Consider the following 27565-nt stretch of genomic DNA (forward strand, 5'->3'; position numbering starts at 1 on the left):
GGTCAGATACCAAGGTGCTACCTTCTGCCAAGAGCTGCCCTTTCTCCACCGTCCTCGCTGCTTGCCTTCCAGCTATTATAGCAGCTGCCAAGACATGTCATTTCCACTCAGATGCCGTGCTCTCACAGAAGAGAAGGGAAAAACTCTTCAAGTAGAAGTCTCAATGAGGGTGGGAAGCCTGGTCTGTGCCAGGGAGCAGATTAATTTTTTCCTGTTAAGGAAACAGTCTCACAGTGACAGTCTAGTGTGGAGCCGGGAAGCTGGTGAACTTGCCTCTGGTGGCAGGAGCCCTGGGCAGCAGACGGTGGGGTGGCGTGTCCCTCCGTGCCCGCCCTGGGGGAGGCAGCCCCACCAAGCTGGTCATTGAACAGAAACTGGCAACTGGTTTTCAAGACAGGGACAACCCAAAGATGGGAGTTTGGCTGAACAAACTCTCTTTGCATTTCTGGACAAATTATAGTTCAGATAGAAAGTGGTGGGGGTGAAGCAGAGTTGAATCCGGAGGAGAAAAGACAGGCGCCCCAGAACAAGGAGATCTTGTATGCCCAGTAACTTCTCGGCCCCCGACTGTGGCTGGGGTGAGCAAGAGTCCTGCCAGGATGTTCCTGCTGTTCCTCCCCCTCCAGCCTGGGCTGGGCTGGGGGTGGGTGGTGCCCCTCTGCACCCAGACTCCCTTCTGTTAAGCAAAGCTTCCTGCCCGCTTACTTTAGCTCATTCCCTTTTTTCTTCTCCCAGGGTGGGGGAAGGGGCTGGGGCCACCTGGCCCAGAGCCTTGGAACATTGTATTGACCAGAAGTCATTGAGCAGCAAAAACAGAATTTCAGTTTGGGAAAGAGAATTTGACCCAGAGGCAGCAGCCCAATTCCCAACGGCCCCAGAGAGTCCTCCCAAGTGCGAGCCACTGGAGAAATGTGACACCGGCTGGCTGCGGCCCAGCCCTGCCCCAGAGCCCCTCGTCCCCGGGTCACTCTGTTATGGGCATCGGGATGGGCAGGGAGCTCTAAGATGACGGGCTGGAGCTGAGCCAGCTGGGGGTAGGCACTGCACTCTGAATTCCTTCACAGGTTCCCACAGCTTGAGAAACTCCACTTGCTTGCTCCAACCTCTTGTTTGCTGTGACTCCAAGCCCAGCTCCAAGGAAAGAGCTGTCTCTGCGGTTGACGGGGACATTCCAGACTCCTTTTCCCACCCATGCGGTGCAGACAACCACTAGCTTTACTCCTGAGGATGAACAGGATCAGAACTTGCAGTATTTACGTAAGGACTGCATAGCAATGCAATGATGATTTTTTTTTTTTAAGCCCATAGAAATTAGGCAAAGCCCGTATTCTACCAAAGGAAGACATTTCAAAGGTTCTTTCATCCATGTGTGTTCAGAGCGATTCCTATAAAATATGCATATTTGTTAAGTTAAAAATTTAAAGATGAAGGAGCTTCCCTCGTGGCTCAGTGGTAAAGAATCTGACTGCCAGTACAGGAGACACAGGTTCAATCCTTGGGCTAGGAAGATTCCACATGCCTCGGGGCAACTAAGCCCTTGCGGCACAACTACTAATCCCGTACAGTGCTCTGGAGCCTGGGAGCTGCAAGTCCTGGGCCCGTGTGCCCCAGAGCTTGTACTCTGCAACAGGAGAAGCCACCCCAGTGAGAAGTCCAGACACTGTAATGACAGAGCCCCCCACTTGCCGAAACTAGAGAAAAGCCCGTGCAGCAAGGAAGACCAGCACAGCCATACATAAATAAGATTTTTAAAAATTTAAAGATTAAAAACCCTTTACACAGATACATTTAGAGTCCTCAACTCCATTCTACCAACAGGGGCAGACTCTTAGGGAAACAGATCTGCTAGGGAAGAGGATCCCGAGAGCCGGGCTGGGGAGCAGAGGGTCGGTGGGTGGGGCAGAGCACTCACGATGCTCCGGAGCATCTTGTCCCCGCCACTGAAGGTGACCGCCAGCATGGAGGCACACTCCTCAGCGTAGAAAGGCATTCGTCCCTCCTCGTCCACAGCACCTGGGGAAGGAGCAGGGAAATGGGAGTGGAGGTGAGGGTCTGCGGACATCAGACTCACCTCTAAGTTATCGTGGAGAGGTTGGTCCTGGGCTTAAAACATGATCTCAGTGGTCCAAGTCCTTCAAGTACCCACACGCCTCCCCCGGACAAGCGGTCTCAAATGGCAGAGGGTAGTCTGTGCCGAGACCATTCTTTCAGCAGACTACAGGGGGTGGCCACTCGACACGGACTCATCCATTCACACATGCGTTTCTGTTACTTATCGGTCATCTACTGCAAGTCACACACTGTGTGAGAGATAGGGACTGTGGGGAAAGGCCACAGACCTGATCTCAAGGAACCCATGGTCAGGGGAGGTCAGGGAAGTAGGTACAGCTGGGATGGTAAATGCCTACAGCAGGGAGCACAGGTAAAAGGCAGTTAATTTAGGCTGGTGTGGTGGGGAGGTCAGGGAATGTTTCAAGCAGGAGGGAAGTGACCCGTGGGAAGAGAGGCTGGACCAGAGGCCCAACCAGCTGTGGTGATAGAGGTGGGGGCTGGGGGCACGGAGGGGGTTATCTCAGATGATGGGTAGAAAGTGGGCCTGGGAATAACTTATAATGAAGTCCTGACCTCCCCTGAGAGCAGGGCTGGTTCTTCCTCGCTATCAGAGTCTGAAGAGAGACCGTGCACACACACTCAGACAGACACATGGAAGCTAGGGGCACACCCAGACACACGGTTCCCTCACCGCTGAGTGACACCCAGATACACGGTTCCCTCACCGCTGAGTGACACCCAGATACACGGTTCCCTCACCGCTGAGTGACACACACCCACATACACGGTCCCCTCACACCCGAGTGACACACACACAGACACACGGTCCCCTCACCCGAGTGACACACAGACACACGGTCCCCTCACCCCTGAGTGATATACACCCAGACACGGCCCCCTCATCCGAGTGACACCCAGATACACAGTTTCCTCACCCCTGAGTGACACACACCCACATACACTGTCCCCTCTCACCCGAGTGACACACATCCAACACCCAGATATGTGGCCCCTCACCACTGAGTGATACACACCCAGACACACGGCCCCCTCACCCCTGAGTGACACCCAGATACACTGTCCCCTCACACCTGAGTGACACACACCAGATACATGGTCCCCTCACCCGAGTGACACACACACAGACACACGGTCCCTTCACCCATGAGTGACACACACCCAGATACATGGTCCCCACACACGGTCCCCTCACCCCTGAGTGACACACACCCAGACACACGGTCCCTTGACCCCTGAGTGACACACACCCATACATGGTCCCCTCACCCGAGTGACAAATACCCAGACACAGGGTCCCCTCACCCCTGAGTGACACGCACCCAGATACACGGCCCCTCACCCCTGAATGACACACCCAGACACATGGTCACCTCACCACTGACACACACACCCAGATACACGGCCCCTCACCACTGAGTGACACACACCCAGACACACAGTCCCTTCACCCATGAGAGAGACACACACACACAGTCCCATCAGCTCAAGTGACACACATACACATCCAGATACATGGTCCCCTCACCCCTAAGTGACACAACCCATATACACGGTCCCCTCACCCCTGAGTGACACGCACCCAGATATACGGCCCCCTCACCCCTGAGTGACACACACCCACACACACGGTCCCCTCACCCCTGAGTGACACACATCCAGACACACGGCCCCTCACCCCTGAGTGACACACACTAAGACACACAGTCCCTTCACCCCTGAGTGACACACACCCAGACACACAGCCCCTCACCCCTGAGTGACACGGACCCAGATACACGGCCCCTCACCCCTGAGTGACACACACACACACAGTCCCTTCAGCTCAAGTGACACACACACACATCCAGATACATGGTCCCCTCACCCCTGAGTGACACACATCCAGACACACGGTCCCTTCACCCCTGACACACACTCAGACACATGGTCCCTTCACCCCTGAGTGACACACACCCAGATACACGGCCCCTCACCCCTGAGTGACACACACCCAGACACACGGTACCTTCACCCCTGAGTAACACACACCCAGACGCATGGTCCCTTCACCCCTGAGTGACACGCACCCAGATACACGGTCCCTTCACCCCTGACACACACCCAGACACATAGTCCCTTCACCCTGAGTAACACACACCCAGACACATGGTCCCTTCACCCGAGTAACACACACCCAGACACATGGCCCCTTCACCCCTGAGTGACACGCACCCAGACACACGGTCCCTTCACCCTGAGTAACACACACCCAGACATGGTCCCTTCACCCCTGACACACACCCACACACAGATACACGGCCCCTCACCCCTGAGTCACACACACCCAGACACACGGCCCCTCACCCCTTAGTGTCACACACCCAGACACATGGTCCCCTCACCCCTGAGTGATACACACCCAGACACACAGCCCCTCACCCCTGAGTGACACACACCCAGACACACGGCCCCTCACCCCTTAGTGTCACACACCCAGACACATGGTCCCCTCACCCCTGAGTGATACACACCCAGACACACAGCCCCTCACCCCTGAGTGACAAACACCCAGACACACGGTCCCTTCACCTCTGAGTGACACACACCCAGACACATGGTCCCTTCACCCCTGAGTGACACAACCCACATACACGGTCCCCTCACACTTGAGTGACATGCACCCAGAAACGGTCCCCTCACCCATGAGTGACACACACCCAGACACACTGTCCCCTCACCCCTGAGTGACAAACACCCAGACACACAGTCTCTTCACCTCTGAGTGACACACACCCAGACACATGGCCCCTCACCCCTGAGTGACACACACCCAGACACACAGTCCCTTCACCCATGAGTGACACACACACACACACAGTCCCTTCAGCTCAAGTGACACACATACACATCCAGATACATGGTCCCCTCACCCCTAAGTGACACAACCCACATACACGGTCCCCTCACCCCTGAGTGACACACACCCAGATATACGGCCCCCTCACCCCTGAGTGACACACACCCACACACACGGTCCCCTCACCCCTGAGTGACACACACCCAGACACACGGCCCCTCACCCCTGAGTGACACACACTAAGACACACAGTCCCTTCACCCCTGAGTGACACACACCCAGACACACAGCCCCTCACCCCTGAGTGACACGCACCCAGATACACGGCCCCTCACCCCTGAGTGACACACACACACACACACAGTCCCTTCAGCTCAAGTGACACACACACACATCCAGATACATGGTCCCCTCACCCGAGTGACACACATCCAGACACACGGTCCCTTCACCCCTGACACACACTCAGACACATGGTCCCTTCACCCCTGACACACACTCAGACACATGGTCCCTTCACCCCTGAGTGACACACACCCAGATACACGGCCCCTCACCACTGAGTGACACACACCCAGATACACGGTACCTTCACCCCTGAGTAACACACACCCAGACACATGGTCCCTTCACCCCTGAGTGACACACACCCAGATACACGGTCCCTTCACCCCTGACACACACCCAGACACATAGTCCCTTCACCCTGAGTAACACACACCCAGACACACGGTCCCTTCACCCGAGTAACACACACCCAGACACATGGTCCCTTCACCCCTGAGTGACACGCACCCAGACACACGGTCCCTTCACCCTGAGTAACACACACCCAGACATGGTCCCTTCACCCCTGACACACACCCAGACACACAAATACACGGCCCCTCACCCCTGAGTCACACCCAGATACACGGCCCCTCACCCCTGAGTGACACACACCCAGATACACGGCCCCTCACCCCTGAGTGACACACACCCAGACACACGGCCCCTCACCCCTTAGTGTCACACACCCAGACACATGGTCCCCTCACCCCTGAGTGATACACACCCAGACACACAGCCCCTCACCCCTGAGTGAGAAACACCCAGACACACGGTCCCTTCACCTCTGAGTGACACACACCCAGACATATGGTCCCTTCACCCCTGAGTGACACACACCCAGATAGACGGCTCCTCACCCCTGAGTGACACACACCCAGACACACGGTCCCTTCACCCCTGAGTGACACACACCCAGATACACAGCCCCTCACCCGAGTGACACACACCCAGACACACGGTCCCTTCACCCTGAGTAACACACACCCAGACACACGGTCCCTTCACCCCTGAGTAACACACACCCAGATACATGGTCCCTTCACCCCTGAGTGACACACATACACACAGTCCCTTCAGCTCGAGTGACACACACACACACACATCCAGATACATGGTCCCCTCACCCCTGAGTGACACACACCCAGACACAAGATCCCTTCACCCCTGAGTGACACACACCCAGATACACGGTCCCTTCACCCCTGAGTAACACACACCCAGATACATGGTCCCTTCACCCCTAAGTGACACACATACACACAGTCCCTTCAGCTCGAGTGACACACACACACATCCAGATACATGGTCCCCTCACCCCTGAGTGACACGCACCCAGACACATGGTCCCTTCACCCCTAAGTGACATACATACACACAGTCCCTTCAGCTCGAGTGACACACACACACATCCAGATACATGGTCCCCCCACCCCTGAGTGACACACACATACACACACTGACATACTTGGTCCCCTCACACACACACATCCAGACACATGGTCCCTTTACTCTTGAGTGACAGACACATATGCACACTGAGATACATGGTCCCCTCACCCCTGACACACACACACACACACCCAGATACACGGTCCCTTCACCCCTGAGTGACACACACTGAGATACATGGTCCCTTCACCTCTGACACACACACTCCCCCCAGATATACAGTCCCTTTATCCCTGAGTGACACACACACAACCAGATATAGTCCCTTCACCCCTGAGTGACATACCACACACTCACTGAGATACATGGTCCCGTCAACCCTCACACATACCCAGATATACAGTCCCTTCACCCCTGACACACACATACACACACACTGAAATACATGGTCCCCTCACCTCTCACCCCCCCCCCCACACACACCCCCAGATATACAGTCCCTTTACCCCTGAGTCAGTCACACACACACACACACACACACACACACCCGGATACACAGTCTCTTCACCCTGAGTGACACACCACACACACACTGAGATACATGGTCCAGTCACCTCTAAGTGACACACACCCCCCCAGATACAAGTCTCCTCACTGCTGAGTCTCTCTTTCTTTCTCTCTTACACACACACACACACACACACACGCGCGTAAGCACCCGTGCGCTGTGGGACCACTGGGCCCCCTACCTATGGTGACGGTGTAGATGGAGTTGGCGTAGCCATCGTAGTTGCAGTTGTCGTTGTGCTGGCCCCCATTGCCACTGGCCACCACAAAGATGCTCCCAAAGCCCTGGCGGCCAGCGATCACCCCGTGCTGCAAGGCAGCCTGAGGAGCACAACACCCAGGTCAGCTGAGGAACTCACAGGAAGACCCCACCTACCACGCCACTTGCCCTCCTATCCCCTTCTAGAAGGAAAACAAAAAACCCCAAGGGCATTGGACAAGGGAGAAAGAGACTTAAAGATGGACTTAAGAGGGTAAGGGGGCTATTAGTGGAACAACTGCTTGATGGATGTGCTCTGCTTATCAGAGAAGGTGGGGCCAGAAATGTGGAGCTGAGCACAAAATCAGAGCAAAGCACTGCTCCATTCTAAGAATGTCCCCCTCACCCCTTCACCCCGGGGCAGGAGTGCTGTTCCCAAAGGAGTGGTCGGGGCTACAAGGCAGGTCTGGGGGCAGGCGGGAGCAGTTCCAGGAATGGGATGATGAGGGTGAACTTGGTCCCCAAGGTCTCCATGGTTCCCAGCTACCTTGCCCAGCTGGTGGGGGCCATCCACTGTCTTCCCGTCATCGTCTGGTCCCCAGCTGTGGAGAGACACCCAGTGGGAAGAGCCAGGGCCAGGCCGTGGCTACCCACCCAGCCCAGCCTCGGCGGGCCATCCCTCTGCCCCACGCTTCCCCTCCTCCCAAGGGCTCCAGCCCAGGACTCGCGTGATGAAAGGACGTAAGAGTCCAGCCCTCACTCCAAAATGGAAAACAGAAGGACGTGCTAACATTCTTGTCCTTGGAAACTTTCCGAGTTCAGGACTACTCTAACCTGCTCCTAAAAACCCCTTTTCAGGTCGCCATGGAGTACAGAGTGGTGGAAAGGGATGAGAGGCTACCCCTTCTCCACCAAAGAAGCTAATTCTAGGCCTGATGGCAGAGCACCTGCGAAGGAAGTAGACAACCTGTGTAAGGTGTCTAGGAGTTCTCTGTCCTTTCTCTACATGTGGTGGACGTTGTGTATCTACAGGAGATACTGGCTGGGGAAGAACAGGCTGCCGTCGATGCGGCGCCAGCAGCCCAACCTCAGCTCCTGCTTATCAGCCACCCCCTTCCTGCCAGATCCACAACCTGGAGCTGCCAGTGTGTCCCTGGGTGGGGGCAGAGGGGCTTTGCACTGGGTATTCAGCCCAGTTGTGGTAAGACGGGAATCCTAAATTTCTTCCAGAGCATTACGAGTTTATTAAATAAACTCAAGGTGGGATGGAATACTCCTTGTGTGGCAACCTGATCACTGGGGTGACTTGGGGCTTAAGATGGAGAACCCAGAAGCTGGGGGTCTGGAGAAAGGAGGGCAGTGGACTTACAGGTTGTACCCCATGGGAGAGCCCCCACACACACCGCTGTTCTCTGGTGGGGGCTTCGCCCGCTGCCCCCGCCTCTGGCCCCTTCACCTTGCTCCTGGCTGCACCTCACCTGCAGCTGTAGATGTCGTTGATCTGGTAGTGTTTATTGAACGCCACAGCCTCCATGCTGTCTGTCAGGGGTCCATCCAGTACCCGGATACCTAGGCAGTGTAGGCCATACCAGCTCCTCAATATGCTGGTCTCCTCGATGGGGAGCCGGGTTTGTGGGGGCCCCCTGTGGAGACTTACTTTTCTAAGCGCTCTTGGATCTTTTGAACCTTTATACCATGTGCATGTACCTGGCCAGAAATATTTTCTAATGTAATGCTAAATCTTAGACTTGACGGATCCTGGGGTCTGGTGGGCAGAGGCATAGGCTAAAAGGTAGGGAATCCAAAGTTCCCTTTTTTCATGCATCCTCTATCTCATAAAACACTGCAGCGATGCCTGACACAGATGGTATTCAACAGATGGTTCTCAGCCCATTGCTCCTCCCATGGACGTCTAGTCTCACCTTCTAAGATGGGGTGGTCACATCCTGGTGGAGCTCTCAGAAGGGACCTGGGCTCCCTCCGTCTGTAGTCTCATTTACAGAGAGGGCTGCTGACCCCTGCTGGACTATAGGAGGAATGCAGCCACTCTGTTCCAGCCTCGTAAATGCAGGCTCCAAGCGTTTATGAGAAATCACCAGGAAGGCTTCTGCATCCATTCCCTTCACCCTCTGCCTTGAAGGACAAAGACAGAGAGGCCGAGGAGCCATAGAACCACCCCAGTATGGGCCAGGGCCACTCAGCTCTCTTGAAAGGATGGGAAGCAGACAGTGACCATCAGCAGGGGCGGGAGCTAGAGAGCTGGGAGAAGGGAGAGGGGCCTCCACAGACACACGGGATCAAAAAAGAAGGGGAGATGAGGAGGCCATTGGTAAACCATGAAAATACAATATCATGGATAAGTAAAAGGAGCTATCATTACAATGAGCTGAGCACTGATGGGGCATAACTATGATCAGGAAAAGGGAAGCGGAGTCTGAGCAGGTGGCCCTGGGCCTCCATCTCTCATCCACCTCATTTTCACGTTCTTAGCTGTTTTATATAGTCGTGCGTGCTCAGTCGTGTCCGACTCTTTGTGACCCCACGGACCATGCCAGGGTCCTCTGTCCATGGAATTTTCTAGGCAAAAATACTGGAGTGGGTTGCCATTTTCTACTCCAGGGGATCTTCCTGATCCAGGGATTAAACCCACATCTCTTGTGTCTCTTACATTGATTGACAAGCGAATTCTTTACCACTGAGCCACCGGGGAAGCCCTTTTTGAAGTGGGGTTTGCTGCTAAAAACATGTTAGAAACACCAAAGCACTGAGAAAAAATCAATGAGCCAATCTGTCCTGCAGACACCTATTTATAAGTGTACCCTTTGCTTTCTGCTGTGTGTTGAAGGGGAAATAAAGTCGTGTTGGAATTCAAGGAGGAGGGACAGAGGATGAAGACAGCAGTCACAGCAGGGGGCGGGGGGTGTACCGAGGCTGGACTGGAGGTACCTGCTATGCGGCTCCCGAATGCTACTCCCACCGCACAGAAGCTGTTGTTGGGCACGGCAGCAATCTCGCCCGCGCACCGTGTGCCGTGGTGGTTGCCATTCTCCAAGTCCGGGTGGGGCATGGGGTCAGGGTCATTAGAGTTGAGGTCATAGCTGCCCTCAGGGCTCTGAAACATGGCAGGGGAGGAGGGGGGTAGATGCGGTCACTCACTGGTTCCAACCGGTCAGCTCTTGGAGCTCAGGGAGAGAGAATTGGGGGTTTGGGGCTCTGAGCCAACACTGCGGGCCCATCTCTGCCAGCCACACAGGCGGCATAAGGACAGGACACCTAGGGCAAAGCTGAGAAGTGCTGCATGCTGTGCTGTGCTGTGCCAAGTTGCTTCAGTCGTGCCCAACTCTTTGCGACCCCATGGACTGTGGCCTGCCAGGTTCCTCTGTCCATGGGATTCTCCAGGCGAGAATACTGGAGGAGTTTGCCACTTCCTTCTCCAGGGGATCTTCCTGACCTGGGGACTGAACTTGAGTCTGTTGGGCCTCCTGCATTGGCAGGCAGGCTCTGTAGCGCCAGAAGTGCTATAGCTCTAGGCAAACTTCTCTCTTGGCCAATATTATAGAAATATGCCCAGGAGCTGCTTCCAGGGTAAGCCTGGGATAAAAGAGGCTTCCGGCTACTTAAAGGGCAGGCTTTACAGAGGGGGAGGCACTGGGACTTGAGTGGAAAGGGAATTTGCCTAGGGCTACTCCTTACTTCCCAGGGCAGGGAGTGGCAGCAGGATCCAGGAAGTATCTCTCTGCTGAGCTGGAGCCTGTGATCTAGCTGCCAGGCACAAGGCTGCCTGGGGGAGAGGAGCAGATGAAGAGCAGCATCCTACCTCCCAGGTCCTTCCCTCTGGCCCAGTGAGAGGTCACTGGGAAAGAGAACAGGCCTGAGGCAACATCAAGAATCAGGTAAGGCCAGGGGGCGGGACTGACTCCAGGGCCACTCACGTAGTTGGGGGCGATGTCCTGGATGGTGTGCTCCACGCCGTCGTCCACGACCACCACGGTCACCCCGCGTCCGGTGACATTGCGCTCCCAGACACCCGTCACATTGATGTCCCTGCCGGGGCTCCGCCGGTTATTCTGGGGGAGAGACGGGGTCAGGAACTGCTCTCTGAGCCTTGGGAGTCCAGTGATGCACAGCACAGCCCATAGGAAGACAAGTATAGCGAGCAGCCCCTTCGCGCTCTTGGCCTCTGTCAGGGGGCCAGAGAGAGGGGTGGACAAACAGGGGTAGGTGGGGACGGAGCCAAGGAGGGAACCTGTGAGAGCTCTGCCACAGCCCAGGTGTCCAGTAAAGCTTGGCATCACTCATGGGCAACAAGGGTGAAACAGTGACTAGGGTTAAGGGCTGGGTATTAATATGCCGTATGATATACATTGGGACTTCCCAGGTGGCATTAGTGGTAAAGAACCTGCCTGCTAATGCAGCAGACATAAGAGACACAGGTTCAATCCCTAGGTTGGGAAAATCCCCTGGAGGAGGGCATGGCAACCCACTCCAGTATTCTTGCCTGCAGAATCCCATGGACAGAGGAGCCTGGTGGCTACAGTCCATGGGGTCACAGAGTAGGATGTGAGTGAAGCGACTTAGTATCCACTGCATGCATGACATACATTATAATAACATTGTATAATATAACATTACTAGCTAATCCCTGCACAGGCATGATATACATTATATTCACATTGTATAATATAATGTCACTAGCTAACTCTTGTAAAGTGTTTCCCATGTGTCCAGCACACCTACATTAGTTCACTTAACTATAACCATTGCCCTCTCCATTAACAGAGAGGTTAAACAGTGCACCCAAAGGCACAGGCTAGTCAGTGGCAGGCAGCCCAGGCGGCCTGGCCCCAGCACCCGCGCTGGGCACTGCAGTCCTCTGGCTCTCTGGGAGTGAGCACAGGGCACGTGGAGCCCAAGGATGAAGCCTATCATCAAAGCCCACGGAAACGTCTTCTCAAGCAAAGGATGGGAGGCCCCTGAAGAGTTAACACAGACAAATGCCCACAAGCACCGGGTACCCCTGCCCTGGCTGTCTGAAGCTGGAAGCGGCAGGGCTGGACTCACCAGGTGCCACTGCTGCGGGTACTTGGGGTCATTGAAGTGGACGCCACGCTTGGTCCGCTTGAGCAGCCTCTGTTCTGAGTGCCAGCGCACAGCTTCGTGCCTGGCCAGCACGGCCTCCACCTGCTGCCGGACGGCCTTGACCTGCCGGGCCTGGCGATGCCCCGCTGGCTGGACCAAGAGGTAGTGCCCCTGGAGCTCCCCGATGCGCCCTGCGTTCATCAGCCCCGTCGCCTGGGCCAGAGCATCTGCCCACCGTTCCAGCAACTCCTCTGCTCCCTCGCCTTCCGGACCATCCAGACGCACTGCCCAGCTTAGCCCCCTGGGGCCCTGGGCCCCGGGCCCACCTGCCCCCACCAGGCCCATAACCCAGGGAAGCAGTAGGAAGAGCCCAGCTAACTCCAGCCAGAGGCCCGTGGGCAGGCCCAGGGGGGCATCTGAGTGTGGCACTTTCTGCCTCCCTTTCGGCATCAGAGCAGTAGGCTGCGGACAAAGAGAAGGACATCAGAGGTAAGACAGCTGATAACAGCAGGACTCTCAGGGGGCGACCGAGCACCAAGGTACCATACCCAGAGACTCCTAACCCATGCCTTTTAAATCATTAAACGTGTGATCTTCTCTTTTAATTCACATTGATCTCTGACCAACAGGGATAAGCCCCTGGGGGGAGTGGGGGGCCAGAAGTAAGCCTAGTGGGTCCCTCAATGGCATGATTGTCACGAGACAATCAAGCAGGAGGTCCAGGTGCTAACAGGTACCACACTGCTCTTCCCCACTGTTGCCATCTTGAGCTTAGAAGTCCTATCGCTCCTGCCAATTCCTGGCAGCTCCATGATTGTTCTTTAGAAGAGACCCTCCTCCCTTCTTCAGAGGGGACAGAAATCTTCCCCCAGGTGACTTCTCAGACCCATCCGTGGTCTTGAGGGCTAACTTCCCACAGTGGGGCCCCATTCCCACCTGGACTCAGAGTGAGGCTGAGCTCCTGGTCTGGTTAACCACCTCACGCTCATTTTGTGCAAATGGAGAAAAGGCATTCCTTCTGCTGTGAGTAGCGGTGACTCCCAGCACAGACCGCAGACCTGTACACCCCAAGAAAACAAGAAATGGTGTCCTCCCAAACCCAGTGGAGCAAGCAGAGGCTAGCCAGGAACCCTGGGATCTGTGACCAAAGAAACTGCTAATGATCACTTGCGGGAATCTCAAATAGGTCACAGACTGGAACGAAAGTGGTATAGTAAGGCCAGATGGGTACAAAACCCAAAAACCCTACTTCTCATCCCATCAGGCCATCCTCTTCTTTTTTTTCCTAGATGCTGAGAGGAGGGCTTGAACTCTTACTCAAAACTTCTCTTGAAAAAGTAGATAAGGGACTTCCCTCCTGGTCCACTGGCTAAGACTCTGTGCTCCCAATGCAGAGGGCCTGGGTTCGATCCCTGGTCAGGGAACTGATTCCACGAGCAGCAACTAAAGATCCGGCATGCCACAGCTAAGACCCCGTGCAGCCAAAATAAATAATAGATAACTAAATTTTTTTTTAAAAAAAGAACAAAAAAGTAGGTAGGACTGCTTCTTTAGAAGTCTGGGTAGTAGCTCACTTCCTGATTTGTGTACCTGTGAAGGACGCCAGGGGAAATAAGAGTAGGAGGAGGCGGGGGGGGGAAAATGGGGAAAAGCTCAGAATGCAAACAAAACTGAACAGGAATAAGAGGCAAGTGGGTGGGGTGGGGACTGGAAAGCACCACTGCAGGGCTTCCCTTAGTCGCTAGCTCAGCAAGTTGTCTGTGAAGTTTTCTAAACCTGGGACTGCCACCCGTGGCTTGACAGAAGGGCCAAATTAGTGGGCAAATGTGGGGACAGGGACAGGTGACTGGGCCGTGGGACAAGTGTGTCCCTACTGGTGGCTGAGCTCCTTCAGAAGCATCTGCTCTCTAGTGGGCTGGGGGGCAGGGGGTCACCTTGAGGCAGGGCTTAGGACCCGCACACGTACCCAAGTGGATCAGTCTGAAAATATGGGTATTGTACACAAGTCTCTTTGGAAAGGGAGAAGGGAACCTCCGCCACCTAACATTTCCTTCCCCAGATCCACATATCTCCTTCTCTCTTAGGTTCCCAGGAAAATACCTCCCTGCCCGACGGCACCCTACACTGTCCCAAGACACTCAGGTGTCCTTCCCTGTCTGCAGGCCTTACTGAAGCAAAAGAAAATTCTTGTGAGGTAAGTTGATAGCGACCCAGCTGGGCAAGGCTCCTTCCGTCTCAGAGGAGCCCACAGATTTCAGGAAGACAGGAGACACCTGACCACCACATCCTCCAGTCCTTCTGGCAGGGCAGGACTTGACCCCGCAGCTCACCTCCACCCTCGGCTTTTGGGAAAGGAACCTTAGCTATCATCTGAAAGCAGATCTCAACTTCGCCCCAACTAACTAGGCGTGTCTCTACAGCTCTTAGGTGCCAAGGAGGGCAGCCCGAGTCCAAGATTCCTGTTCCCAAGAGGCTGTCTTCCTCCTCCTTCTCTTCGGAACCTCGCAACCTCTACAACCTGTTCCTAGAAATCAGGCTGCCTGCCAGAGGTCAGTTTCATCGACCGCTGGCCTCCAATGCCCGGTGCAAAGGGCCTCCTTCTCCTCAGAGGACCCGCACGATCTTGGAATCCTGGACGCCGTGGCCCCTTCTCCCTGGGCTCGCGCACGCGGGGAATGAAGGCACCCTCTGGGCAGCTCGCTCATCCTCAGACAGCGGCTGCAGCCGCCCCCACCCCCAGTTCTAGAGCACCCGGACCTCCAATGCCCCGCCCCCACCGAGTTCCCAACTCACCGGCCCGGCCGCCGCCGCCGCCGCCGCCCGCCTGCGGAAACTCGCGGCTCCGCGGGAGCCCGAGAAGCCGGTGACAGCAGCATCACTTCCGCCCGGCGGCGCAGCCAATCAGCGGCGGGCCCCCGGCCGGGCCGAGTGAGCGGCCAGGAGCCGCCGGCGACATTGTGGGGGCGCGGGGAGCGGGGCGGCTCCTCCGGGCGTCCTCCGCTGAGGAAGCAGCGTGTGCGGCGGCTGGCCCACCGCCCCGCGTCCTCGGGGCACCTGCAGAAGCTACCTTCTCCATAAGGCCGGTCCTCTCCCTCATGGCGTCCTCTGGACAAGGCATCTCGGTTGAGACCTTTAAAACAACACTTGTTCCTCTTCTCTCTCTGACAGCCATGACCCTGACTCTTGCCTGATAACCTTCCTAGAGAGGGGTTCTCCCTCCGCCAGGTCTCAAGTCCTTCTCGCGGTCGCCATCTCTCAAGTCCCTGCGCCCGGGCGGAATCCACTAGCATCTTAGCGCGAGGGACGGTTTCCGCCAAGTCCGTGTCCCCCGGTCCCCCACCCTCGGCCCCGACCGCGCCGACTCCGGCCGCCAGGGGGCGCCATCTGCGGCGGCGCCGGTGCTACCGCCGCCTCTCCTCTCCGGGGCCGAGCCTCGCCCCCCGCCGCTCGTGCCGCCGGAAGTGGGAGGTGTCGCGCGCGCGGGCCGGCGCTCGACCCCTCCCCCCCAGGTTCGGCCGCCCCCTCCCCCCCGCTCCGCCCGCTCAGGTGCGTCCCGTCCCTCCCCCGTTCGCTCCCGGGGGCGCGACGCGGGAGGTGTGTGCGGGGCGGGCGCGCGGGCGAGGGGCTGCGGCGCGAGGGGCGGGGGTCGAGGCTGCGGTGGGGGGCGGGGGTGTGTGTGTGGAGGGAGTCGCGGGGACGGGCATGGGGGTCCCGGCCTAGAAGTGGGACGGGAGGTTGGCAGCCTGACCGGGGGGCCGAGGGCAAGGTGCGAAGGGGGCTCTGGCCGGAGGGATCGGCCGGCAGGGCCAGCCCCGCTGTGGAGGGCGGCCAGGACCACTCGGCGTCGCTTCCCCCCATTGTCCCTTTCGCGACCGTCCCCGGATCTCCCCCGATGACCCGTCGCTCTCGGCTTCGCAGTCTGATCGCCGCCGGGTTGCGGTGCGAGGCTCCCCTTGGCCTCTTCGACCTAACGCCCCCCGCCGCGGCCGCAGCCTCCTACCAGATGTCCCCGTCCCCCTCCCCTCTGCGGCTCTCAGCCACCGAGTTACACGTAGGACCCGTGACCTGTGGTTTTGTTGACCGGGCGCCGGGAACTCCCGGCCCGGGCTCCGATGGGGCAGGACGTTTTGCACCTGTGAGAACAGTAATGGCGATCTGGGGCCCGTTTTTCTCCTGGGAGTCTCGTATGATGGGGAAAACTGAGGCACAGGGGGACGATAGCCTGGGACTTAAGTGTTGACACAGGCCAGCCTCCATGCCTGCCCTATGCTTTCTTCGCGGGTCAGGGATGTACCTGGGATGCTATTAAAATAAAAACGAGATTTAAGCTAACCTTATGTTACACTCCCTCCTCCCATATTCTTTTTTATCTTTTCACCATAGAAGGCCATGAATTTGTCCTGCAACATAAAGGATGACCTTTTGATCTAAAAAAGGCCCCTGTCCCACTTCCCTTACTTGGATTACTGTTTTTCAGCTTCTCATTTTCATGCTGGAGTAACTGAGATTCTCATACTCTTTTGCACCTCCAGTAACTCTGAAGAGTGTACTTTCCGCAGTCAGTGGTTGTCAAACTTTTCCCATCTGTGGGGAACACAGTAAAAGATACTTGGATTGCCCAATTAAATACTATTTTTTCTCTCCCACAAGAATACTTCCAGAAAACGTATATTAATGGAGAATGCTTTTAATGTGACAGGCATAACGTGATTTTAAAACATACGATACCATTGATATTAGGCCCCAAATCACATCTTTTGTAAATGATATTAAGCAAGGTAGGTATGTGGATCACTTGGAGGATTTTCACAGTCTGTGAGACTGCATTTCTCCTAAACTGAAAAAGCTTTGCACAGGCTTATATAGTGTTGTTTACACACACATATATATGTGTGTGTAATATATGTAATGATATATATAATGATGTTTGAGGATTGATGTCCCTTGGGGCCTATTGCATGCCATGGCTCTTTTTATATCCTATTGAGGAATACTCTGAAGTATTTTCTCCTGGAGCCCAGCTTTTTCTTTGTGTTTCTTTCCTGATATGATTCTGCTGTATGGACATTCTGATGGGGAAAGATACATTTGTTTTGAAGTCTTGGAACTTGTAGCTGTAATTTGTTTCTGAATGTGCAGAGCACGATGGCAGCATCTGAGGTAGCTGGTGTGGTGGCCACTGCTCCCAATCCTCCGGAATCCTCTTCTAGTGTCTGTGCTTCCAAACCAGACGAAGGTCCCCCAGATGGTCTAAGGTAACGTGTGGACCCCTGACTGGGTAGATTTTGTTTGGGTGAGGGGCTTTGGAGATGGGCTTCTTACAGAAGTGTAGTTGGTCTTTCCCCTTTTTGGCTCTAGAGGCATTGCCCTCGATGAAGCTTTTTTAAAAGTAGGGACTGTCGGATCTATATTTGTATATTTGGTACCCCTCACAGTATCCGACACTCAGCAGGCATGCTAATTGTTTGTTGAGTAAATAGATTAGAATACAGCTGGTCAAACTTATTTGAAAATGCAAATATTTCCCAACTTCTCCTACATGGACTGTTTATTTAACTATATGTTTATATATTGTACCTGTATATTGTGTGTGTATATATATATATACACACACACACTTAGTATATATGTATGCTTTGTATATGTATATGTACATGGATCTACATTTGTATCTATAGATAAATAGATAGCTTTGTTAGTATGACTTACTACTTCATGTGTGTAGTTTGCCTTCCATCTAAACTCTTTGAAGACTGGAATGATGATTAACCAGCCTTGCATTTTATAGTGATTAAACCATTGTTATGTATAATGTTGTACTAGGTTGGCTACTTCAACACTTTTGTAGAGTACATAGGACCTAATGCAATAGATAACAGTGTCCTGGCAGCTCTGCATGTGTTAATACATTTAATTCTCCTAACAATCCCAGGAGGTAGGTGCTAATACTATTATTCCCATTAACAGGTGAGAAAACTAAGACAGAGAGACGTTAATAACTTGCCCAAGGTTACCATGCTGTGTTGGAGTCAGGATTTAAACTCAAGCTTGTCTGACTCCAGTGTACTTAATAAATAGCTATTTAAATGAAGAAGAGCAGTTTGTTAGTGGGTAATGGGGACAGGAGTTAAGTAAAACCTCACCATGAACTCGCATCTTCATTTTATAAATAGTGCACTTCACTGGTGGTCCAGTGGTTAATAAGACTCTGCCCTTCCAATGCAGGGGGCATGGTTTCAATCCCTGGTCCCACATGCTGCATGGTGCAGCTTAAAAAAAACAAACAAACAGGCACATACTACTAGTAATAATAATAGCAGCCAAGGTTTATTGAGTGTTTACTGTATGCCAGAACTAAACACTTCAGATGCTTTATCTCATGTAATCCTCACAATAATCCCTATTAGGTAGGTAATATTATTTCTGTTTTACAAATGGAGTTAAATAACTTGCCCAGAGTTAAACCACTAGTAAATAGCAGTCAGGATTCACGCCTAGTTACTGTGTCTGTCCAAATTTATAATTTGTGTCCCCGTAGCCCGCTTGATCCCAGCGAGGAGTCAGCAAAGAGCATTTATAAAGATTTTCATTTTACAAGATGTTCTCTGTTGTTTTATTTTGAACAGTAGGTACTATTTTGTTGTTGTGTTTGTTTGTTTTTGAATTTTCTAGAACAGTAGGTACTGAGGAAAGAAAGGCATAATGACCTAAAGCCTCAGTCAGTGCTGGTTTGGAGTCCTTAAGGGTATTGGCGGACAGAATCAGTTTTAATTTTTCTAATGGCAAAAGAATTTAATGCATATATAGTCATTATTATTGGGTGAAAGAGTTGTGAATGTTGGATATCCTTATAAATAGATTTTGAAGATCTCTCTTAAAAGCAGTATGTTAATGGTTGTGGCAAATGATAAAAACAGTTTTTCCAGTGTTATACATGTGTCATCTGGGATAAAATTTCTACTGGCAGCTTCAATTTTGGATTCAAAATTGTCTGTACTTCAGGCAACATGAAGTAGTGATGCTGTGCTCTAGAAAGTGGTTGAAGAACCTAAAAAGTGGTTCTGGTCAAAGATCTGTCTAGGGAATTTGAGTGTGAATTATTTTTGTGAAACGAGAGTGGAATAAAAACAGTTTCCAAATTAATATTTTATTTATTAAAAATATTATGTGTAACAAAAGTAGTACATGTACTTAGATGAAATAGCCTAACAGTAGGCTATTTCATCTGCATTCCCCCAAATTATTAAATTTGACACCCCCCAATTTCTGGGTCCCCAGAGTCATTCATGTGTGATATTTATTGTGGACTGTCTCCGGAACCCAGATTCTTCACCACTGTGCTATACTCTTTGTGTGTGTGATCAAAATTACTGAATGGAAGCTAAGTTCCTTTTCATCCTGATAATTTGGAGGGGCTTGTATAGGCCAGTCTTGTTCTTCTAGTGATTGTATTAAAAGTATTATATATTTCAGCCTCTTTAAGATTGGATGAAGAGTGAAACTTTATCTTCTGTTTTCATAGCCCCAAAGACCCTGCACAGAAGCATAAGAACTCGCCTCTGTCGAGTGTAAGTAACCAAACGATAACCAAGGAGAATAACAGAAATGCCCATTTGGAACACCCAGAGCAGAATCCTGGCTCATCAGCAGGTGACACTTCAGCAGCGCACCGGGCGGTTTTAGGAGAAAACTTGATAGCCACGGCCCTTGGTCTGTCTGGCGGTGGGTCCCAGTCTGATCTGAAGGACGTGGCCAGCACGGCAGGAGAGGAGGGGGACACGTGCCTCCAGGAGAGCCTCCACCCCGCCACTCGGTCTCTTAAGGCAGGGTGCCATACAAAGCAGCTTGCCTCCGGGAATTGTCCTGAAGAGAAGGCCCCACAAGCCTCCATCCTAAAGGAAGGGAGCAGGGACCCAGGCTTGGAGTTCCCACCTGTGGTGCCTCCAGCAAATGGGGTTGAAGGAGTCAGAGTGGATCAGGATGATGATCAGGATAGCTCTTCCCTGAAGCTTTCTCAGAACATTGCTGTCCAGGTCAAGTATCAAGTTTCTACTACTAACATGGAATTCGGGCTTTTAATTTAATTTTTTTTTTTTTTTGGAGGGCAGGAGATAATTCTTCCTAGTTGGTGGAGAACTGCTCTGTCTCTCTCTCTCTCTTTTTTTACTGGCAACTCTCATACTACTCTCATATGGTGCTCTGTGATAACTTCATTCTGTTGTTACTGATGTTCCATAAGTAACAGCCAGTATCTATCATGGCGACTAGGAACTTCATGACCTACATACAATCGCTTGCACTGAGTAACTGATGAGCATAGGTCATTAGCATTCTTATTTCCCATCTTCGCACTTGCAGGAGGAATCCTTGTCAATTCTCTGACCTACATCTTAAGAAGTACAGTGTCTCCTGCCTTCTAGTGACTGATATGCTTTATCATAGAAAGAAGAATGGGCACAATAAGTTGTAGGGGGGCCAAAATTCTTGTTTCAGCCTTGGGGTTGTCTCTGCATCAGTTGTTGGGTCTCGTTCAGGTTATTTTGTGGGATAAGTGCTTAATGCAGCATGGATGTCAGAGGGCATTTGCCAGAACTATAGTTCTTTTGCTGTGAAGCTGATAAGGAGAAAGAACAAAAAGTTAATTTCTCTGTTACTTGTGACAGATTTCTCAGTGAAAGGGCTATATAATTCTGCCTTTTAAAATGTCTCTGAACAGTTCTGAATGTAATTGTTTCTTTCTTTATAGACTGACTTTAAGACGACTGATTCAGAGGTAAACACAGATCAGGATATTGAAAAGAATCTGGTGAGTAGTTAAACTGTCATTGTTGGTATATGAAACTGTTAACGCGGAAGATCTAGAGTCACATCATCCCAATTGGAAAAGGTGCAGGAATCTCCTTTATAAAATCCCTGACAGATGATCAGCTAACTTCTGCTTGATTACTTCCAGAGATGGGACGCTTACTACTCACAAAGCAACATACTACATTTAGAAAATAGCTCTTACTGTTAGATCTTATTATGGGATGAGAACAGAACCACTAAAGCTTCTTGTTATAGTTCTCTCCTGAGCTACATAGAGTAAATCTAAAATGTTTTACTTGTTAGCCCCCAATATAGTCAAAGTGTTTTTTTTTTTTTTTTTTTTTTTTAATGCCTTTGCCTCTTACCTCTCAGGTTTGAACCTTTCCAGGTGAAATGTCGCCAGATGTTTTTAATATTCTTCTTTTCTTCATATATTTTTCAGCTTTTCATCATCCTGACTTCTTTTCCACCTCGACAGTTTCCATCTTCTCAATGTTTCTTTTAAAATGTGATCCTGAGAGCTAATGCACAGACAGTATAATTACTCCACAACACAATGGGACCCTTGTTCTCTCTCTCATTCGAGACACCATTTCTTAAGCTGACAGCAGTTTGTTTTGGCCATCTCGTCACACCGTTGAGCTTGCACTCAAACTTCATCATGTCTTTTTCTCATGTATTGTTTAGTTGTGTCTTGTTCTTTTATTCCTAGGTAATTGGTTTTTAAAACTTAGAGAGCTTCACATTTATTTTTGTTAAAGTGGTCCCCTTGATCTGTCCCTGGCATTTTGTGGCAAAAACTTCTCTACCTTGTATGTGTGGGAATATCTGAGCGACTATTTTTAAAAGGAAGGATAATGTGCAGAAAGGCACCCTTGGTTCAGGAAGAGGTCTTTAGGATAAGATATGTTAGTTGAGTGGAAATAAGGAGGAAAATCAGTTAATATTTTGTTGTTTGTTTGTCTTTGAATTTTCTAGAACAGTAGGTACTATTGAGAAAAGAGTATATAAGAGGAAATAAAGAAGATATTTGGCACAAGTCAAAGAAATTGAGGGGCAGATGGAAAAAAGTCACTTATTGGAGTGTGTTAACCACATGAGGCCAATAAAAACTTTTAAATAGAGAGGAGCAACTCAGGAGTTATTTATAACAGGCAAGTAAAAAGATACCAGAGATGAGAGACCTGATGGCCATGTGCAAGCTGAGAATGAGGCTAGAAGAGAACCTCCAAGGGGAGGAGGAGAAGTTGTCTTTTCTTAAGCACTTACTCTAGGCACTTCACATGTTGTATTTATTTGGCCCCCACAGTAGTAAGGTGGAGTTGGGATATCCCGACTGTATAGCAATTGAAGAGGCCAACTTAAGAAGTTGCAGATAAGCTTTACATCAGTCTGAAACGGGTAGAGACTGGCAAGCCATTGGACTGAAAGAGGCCCAGGGTTGTGGTCTCTTTGGCTGTGTTTTTATACATGGTGATGTGGGCCAGATGCTTTATAAAAGGCAGTGAAACTAGTCAGGTATTAAGCTGGATGGCGATGCAGGAACTTTGCTCTTGTTTTATTTGCTACCCTTTTCATGCACTTGCAGTAATTGCCCACTGCCTGCATTTCAAATTGGGCCTCTGGGCTCTCAGAACCAATTAGCCACCAGTGAAACAAAGCAGCAGTGTGTAACCCTTTGGCTTGGAGAAGAACTGGATCAAGTAGTTTCTCTACACCTCTAAGTCATCAATTTGCACATACTAATAGTATGTCCTTGAAACTTCTTTCTGTTCTTTTTTGCCTATCCTGTGTTATATATAAAGATGCATTATGGACAAAAAAGTTTCTATAAGAAAGTAAAGAGAGAAGAAAAGAAAAGAGTGCTCGTATTTACTAGTTTCATCAGTTGGTTCTTAACATTTTTTTTTCACCCTTTTCTTGGGTTAAGATCTTTCAGAATCTTTTGAAAACTTTGAATTCTCCTCTCAAAAAATTTTGTACACACCTATCCATAGGCCTCAGGTTCAGAAAACCTTTAAAGTTATGATGCTAAGGAGTCATCTGTTTAGGGAGCCTTAGTCACATTTCAGTACCTGGACTAAGGGCTAGCTTATCCCAAAGCTAAAGTCCCATCTTGAGAGCTTCTGATTTGTTTTGTTTTTTGTCATAGGGTGATAAGTTTCCCCCCATTCACTTCTTTTTCTTTTTTTCCCCATTCACTTCTAAAACCTTTCTTTTCTTTGAAAATAGTTATCGTCTAGTGAATGAATTCAGTTTAATGCTCTAAGTTTTACATGGGCTGCTGCTGCTGCTAAGTCGCTTCAGTCGTGTCCGACTCTTAGCGACCCCATGGACTGCAGCCTACCAGGCTCCTCCACCCATGGGATTTTCCAGGCAAGAATACATGGGCTACCTTGTACCAAATGTGTTTAAATTGACCCTCTAAGTTTTAGCGTTCCTTTGAAAGCTAACCATTACTTTTCTTGATTTACTAATGTCAGGGAGGCAGAGCTGAACTGTGGCCCTTAAAAGCTTACTCCTGCTCCTACTTTATGTGAGAACTTGCCAATTTGCCCGATCTGAATCGCAGGTCCCCCAGAGCACTGGTGGGTTTGTCAGTTTTTAGTGCTGATGACCAGTAAGGAATCCAATTTCTGGATGCATTTTGAGTAAATGATCTGTTCTTTGTTTTTGCTCATTCTTCTTCTTCTTAATAGATGATAAAATACCTTATTTCTCTTATACCCTAGAGCAGAGAAATAGTTTATATAAGAATCAGTTAGTAGAGCTCTTAGGCTTTCTAGGCGAGCTGGGCTCTTTTGTAACTGCTCCCCTCTGCTGTTGTAGTGTGAAAACAGCCAGTAAACCGTCGGGTATGGCTACGTTCCTGGAAAACGTTTACTTATAAAATCAGACAATGGCTGGATTTGGCTCATAGGCCATGGTTGCCACCCACATCTTAGTGCAGTGTTGTACAGCAGAATTTCCTTTCACGATGGAAGTGTTCTCTGTGTGTGCTGTCTAGTATAGTAGCCACTACTCGAGCGCTAGGAGTGTGGCAAGGTGACTGAAGAACCGGATGTTTACATTTTCTTATTCTAATTACTTTAAATTTACTTAACAGACCGCATGGCTAGTAGCTCCAGTGTTGGACCCTGCAGCCTAAGAGCTCTGCTTCATGCCTTGAGCAAGCCTACGGTGAATGTTTCTTGCAGTTAAATTGAGGAATTCAACTGCTTTTCTGTTGTTACCCATAGGATAAAATGATGACAGAGAGAACCCTGTTGAAGGAGCGTTACCAGGAGGTCTTGGACAAGCAGAGGCAAGTGGAGAATCAGCTCCAAGTGCAATTAAAGCAACTTCAGCAAAGGAGAGAAGAAGAAATGAAGAATCACCAGGTATCCTGCTTATATTAAAATTGGCAACAAGTAAAGCTATAGTCCCTAATTCGACTTTGTTTTCAAATTAATAGAAATAAAAAAGCAGTGTGTGTGTGTGTATGTGTGTGTTTCAGTCTTGTCTGACTCTGCTACCCCATGTACTGTCCCCGCCAGGCTTCTCTGTCCATGGAATTCTCTGGGGAAGAATACTAGGGTAGGTTGCCATTCCTTTCCTTCTCCAGGGTATCTTTCCAACCCAGGGAATGAACCCAGGTCTCTTATACTGCAGGAAGATTCTTTACCATCTGAGCCACCAGGGAAGCCCTAGTGAGGCTAGTTTAAAATGACCTAAAACATACTCCCGTGTCCTTTGACTAAAGGATAACAATGTATTTGAATTAAAAATTAAAACAGTCCCTAGGAACAAAAGATGGAGTAAACAGATTTTATTGCGCAGGTGAGCTGTAGACAGCATCACAAATCACCTCCCCCAAAGGCAATCTGCAAGTAACTTTTTAATGGTTATAGAATTTTAAGTATAAACAAGAACTTTGAGGGCATCTTATCCAAATTCTCACTCCTATTTTAGTTCAGAATATATTTATTTAATATATTTTGTTGATGTAATTGATTGCCTACCTGGAAAGTCATTTGATTAGATTCCTGTCTCATACTGTATTAAAAATAAAATCCTAAGTGGATTAAAAATATACATAGAAAACTGAAAAAAAAAATTTTAAGTTAGAAGAAAATTTAGGAGAATATGTATGTACCTTGAGTTGCAAGAGGTCAGGACCCTCTTAATCCAGGCAGAAAACCCAGAAGATTTTTAAAAATTAATTTAATTATATATAATTAAAATTTTTGATATGGCAAATGATACAGAAAACAGTCAAAAGATCAATATTAGACTGAGAGAAAATATTTCTAGCAGATCTGACGAAGGGTTTAAGATCCAAGACACTTTGATTCCTACAAATTCATAGTAAAAGCCAAATAGTCTAAAGGAGCACCAGGAAAGGTTATTGTATTACTTTTCTATTGTAATAGTTTCCTATTGCTACTGTAGCAGATTGTCATGAATTTAGAGCTTAAAACAACACATTTATTATATCAGTTCTGTAGGTCAGAAGCCCAACATGGGTGTCACTGGGCTAAAGTCAAGGTATTGGGATGGCGGCCTTCCTTTCTTGGGACTCCAGGGGAGAAGACATTTCCTTGCCTTCCTGGCTTCTAGAGGCTGCTTGCATTCCTTGACCTGTGACCCCTTCTCCCTCTTCACAGTCAGCAATGTTGCATTTCTGTAACCATTCTTCCCTAATCACATCTTCCTCTGCTCAGGACAGGGAAAGTTTCTCTACTTCTAAAGACCTATTTGTGATTAGATTGGACCCACCCAGGTAATCCAGGATTCTCTCTCTTTTTGTTAAGGAAGGTAACAAAGGTTCCAAGGGGTAGAACATGGACATTTTTGTGAGCCAGGGGCTATTATTTTGCCTACAATTATAAACAGTAATTCACAGAAGAGGAAAAGCAAATGGGGAATAAATATATGAAAATAAACTCAGCCTTACTGTTGTTGATTCATTCATACAACAAATATTTATTGAGTTCCCAATCTAGTCCCTGAAGATTTAGTGGTAAACAAAACATAGTCTTTGCCTTCATTGGATGTTTATTCTAGTTGGAGGAGACAGTGAAAACAGGAAAAGAATAGGAGGTGGTAAAATGTTCATTAAAATTATTAGATACCCTTCCTCCCTCTTTCTCATGAGAGGGCAAAACAAAATAAGCTGTCAAGGGTAAGAAAAAATGAACTCTTTTTAGACATTGGTAGGAGTGTGAATTGTTATCAATTTTTTTTTTTTTTTTTTAAGAAAAGATACTGGGAATTGTCAGTTAAATTTTAAAATGTGTATATACCTTGACCTAGACTCTTCATTATTAGAAGTCTACTCAACAGAAATAAAAGGTTTTTATGTGAAAGTATAGACATAGAATGTTTATTGTAGTACTGTTTGTAGTACAAGAAAACTGGAATAAACCTGATGGGCGCTTTTAATAGAGTGGCTAAATTGGCTAAATACATGTGTCAGGTTGTGTTATGCAGCTGTCTTTTAGTTTTGTCTATATTTGCTGTAAGTATGTTCATGTCAGGTGAACAAAGCAAGATGCAGAATAATGTATATAAAATTACCTCATTATAAAAAAACAGAAAAGCAAAGAAATATGTATATAAGTACATGTGTTGGTGTGAGGATGGATAAAGTTGTGAAAGCATAGTACAAAACACTTTAACACATTGATTACTTTATGGGTGGAATTGGTGTGAATTAGAGAGGACTTTGGCCACCTGATACAAACAGCTGATTCACTAGAAAAGACCTTGATTCTGGGAAAGATTGAAGGCAGGAGGAGAAAGGGATGACAGACGACAAGATGGTTGAATGGCATCACTGATTCAATGGACATGAGTTTGAGCAAGCTCTGGGAGATGATGAAGGACAGAGAAGCCTGGCGTGCTGCAGTCCATGGGGTCGCAAAGAGTCGGACACAACTGAGCGACTGAATAAGAGATGACTTAAATTTATCACTTTTTAATTGTTTGACTTATTATACATGTAGTCAGATAATTTAAAAAGATCAGATAATCCCTACACATAATCAAGTAAAACCATAACAAAACAAAGCAAGACCATATTTGTTGGAAGAAACAAACTCCCACCCTGTGCAAGAATGCCTTTCTCAGCAGTCTTGACAGGTGTTCATTCAGCCTTTATTTGAGCACCAGTAATGGGGAGATTATTGCTTCACAAGGCAGTAAATTCCATTTTTGAACAGTTGTGATTGTTAGAAATTCTTTCTCCTGTTGAATTGATATCTGCATTATTACTTACTCCCTTATATCTAAGTACTGGCTTT

General features: G+C 49.7%; 2 protein-coding genes across 7 annotated transcripts in view; one reads left to right on the top strand and one right to left on the bottom strand.

The window, feature by feature from the left end:
* The window catches only part of PCSK7 (proprotein convertase subtilisin/kexin type 7), a 28983-nt gene extending 13186 nt beyond the window's left edge, over positions 1-15797 (bottom strand). For 2 of the 3 annotated variants that reach the window (XM_055548199.1, XM_055548197.1), the window contains exons 1-9: positions 15267-15387; positions 13410-13531; positions 12456-12935; positions 11327-11461; positions 10341-10506; positions 8873-8963; positions 7942-7996; positions 7378-7516; positions 1913-2013 (exon numbers count right to left, since the gene is read on the bottom strand). In XM_055548199.1, the coding sequence (XP_055404174.1) occupies positions 1913-2013; positions 7378-7516; positions 7942-7996; positions 8873-8963; positions 10341-10506; positions 11327-11461; positions 12456-12923 (1155 nt within the window). In that variant the 5' untranslated portion in view covers positions 12924-12935; positions 13410-13531; positions 15267-15387. Of the gene's footprint in view, positions 1-1912; positions 2014-7377; positions 7517-7941; positions 7997-8872; positions 8964-10340; positions 10507-11326; positions 11462-12455; positions 12936-13409; positions 13532-15266; positions 15388-15540 lie in introns of those variants that run through there. The other variant, XM_055548198.1, reaches the window with a different exon arrangement.
* RNF214 (ring finger protein 214) overlaps positions 15441-27565 on the top strand; it is a 50232-nt gene continuing 38107 nt past the window's right edge. Inside the window, exons 1-5 of one of the 4 annotated variants that reach the window (XM_055548203.1) lie at positions 15441-15595; positions 17613-17728; positions 19996-20041; positions 21220-21279; positions 24521-24661. In XM_055548203.1, the coding sequence (XP_055404178.1) occupies positions 15569-15595; positions 17613-17728; positions 19996-20041; positions 21220-21279; positions 24521-24661 (390 nt within the window). In that variant the 5' untranslated portion in view covers positions 15441-15568. The other 3 variants (XM_055548200.1, XM_055548202.1, XM_055548201.1) reach the window with 3 other exon arrangements.

Source organism: Bubalus kerabau, chromosome 15, assembly GCF_029407905.1.
Source record: "Bubalus kerabau isolate K-KA32 ecotype Philippines breed swamp buffalo chromosome 15, PCC_UOA_SB_1v2, whole genome shotgun sequence".
Lineage (NCBI taxonomy): Eukaryota > Metazoa > Chordata > Mammalia > Artiodactyla > Bovidae > Bubalus > Bubalus kerabau.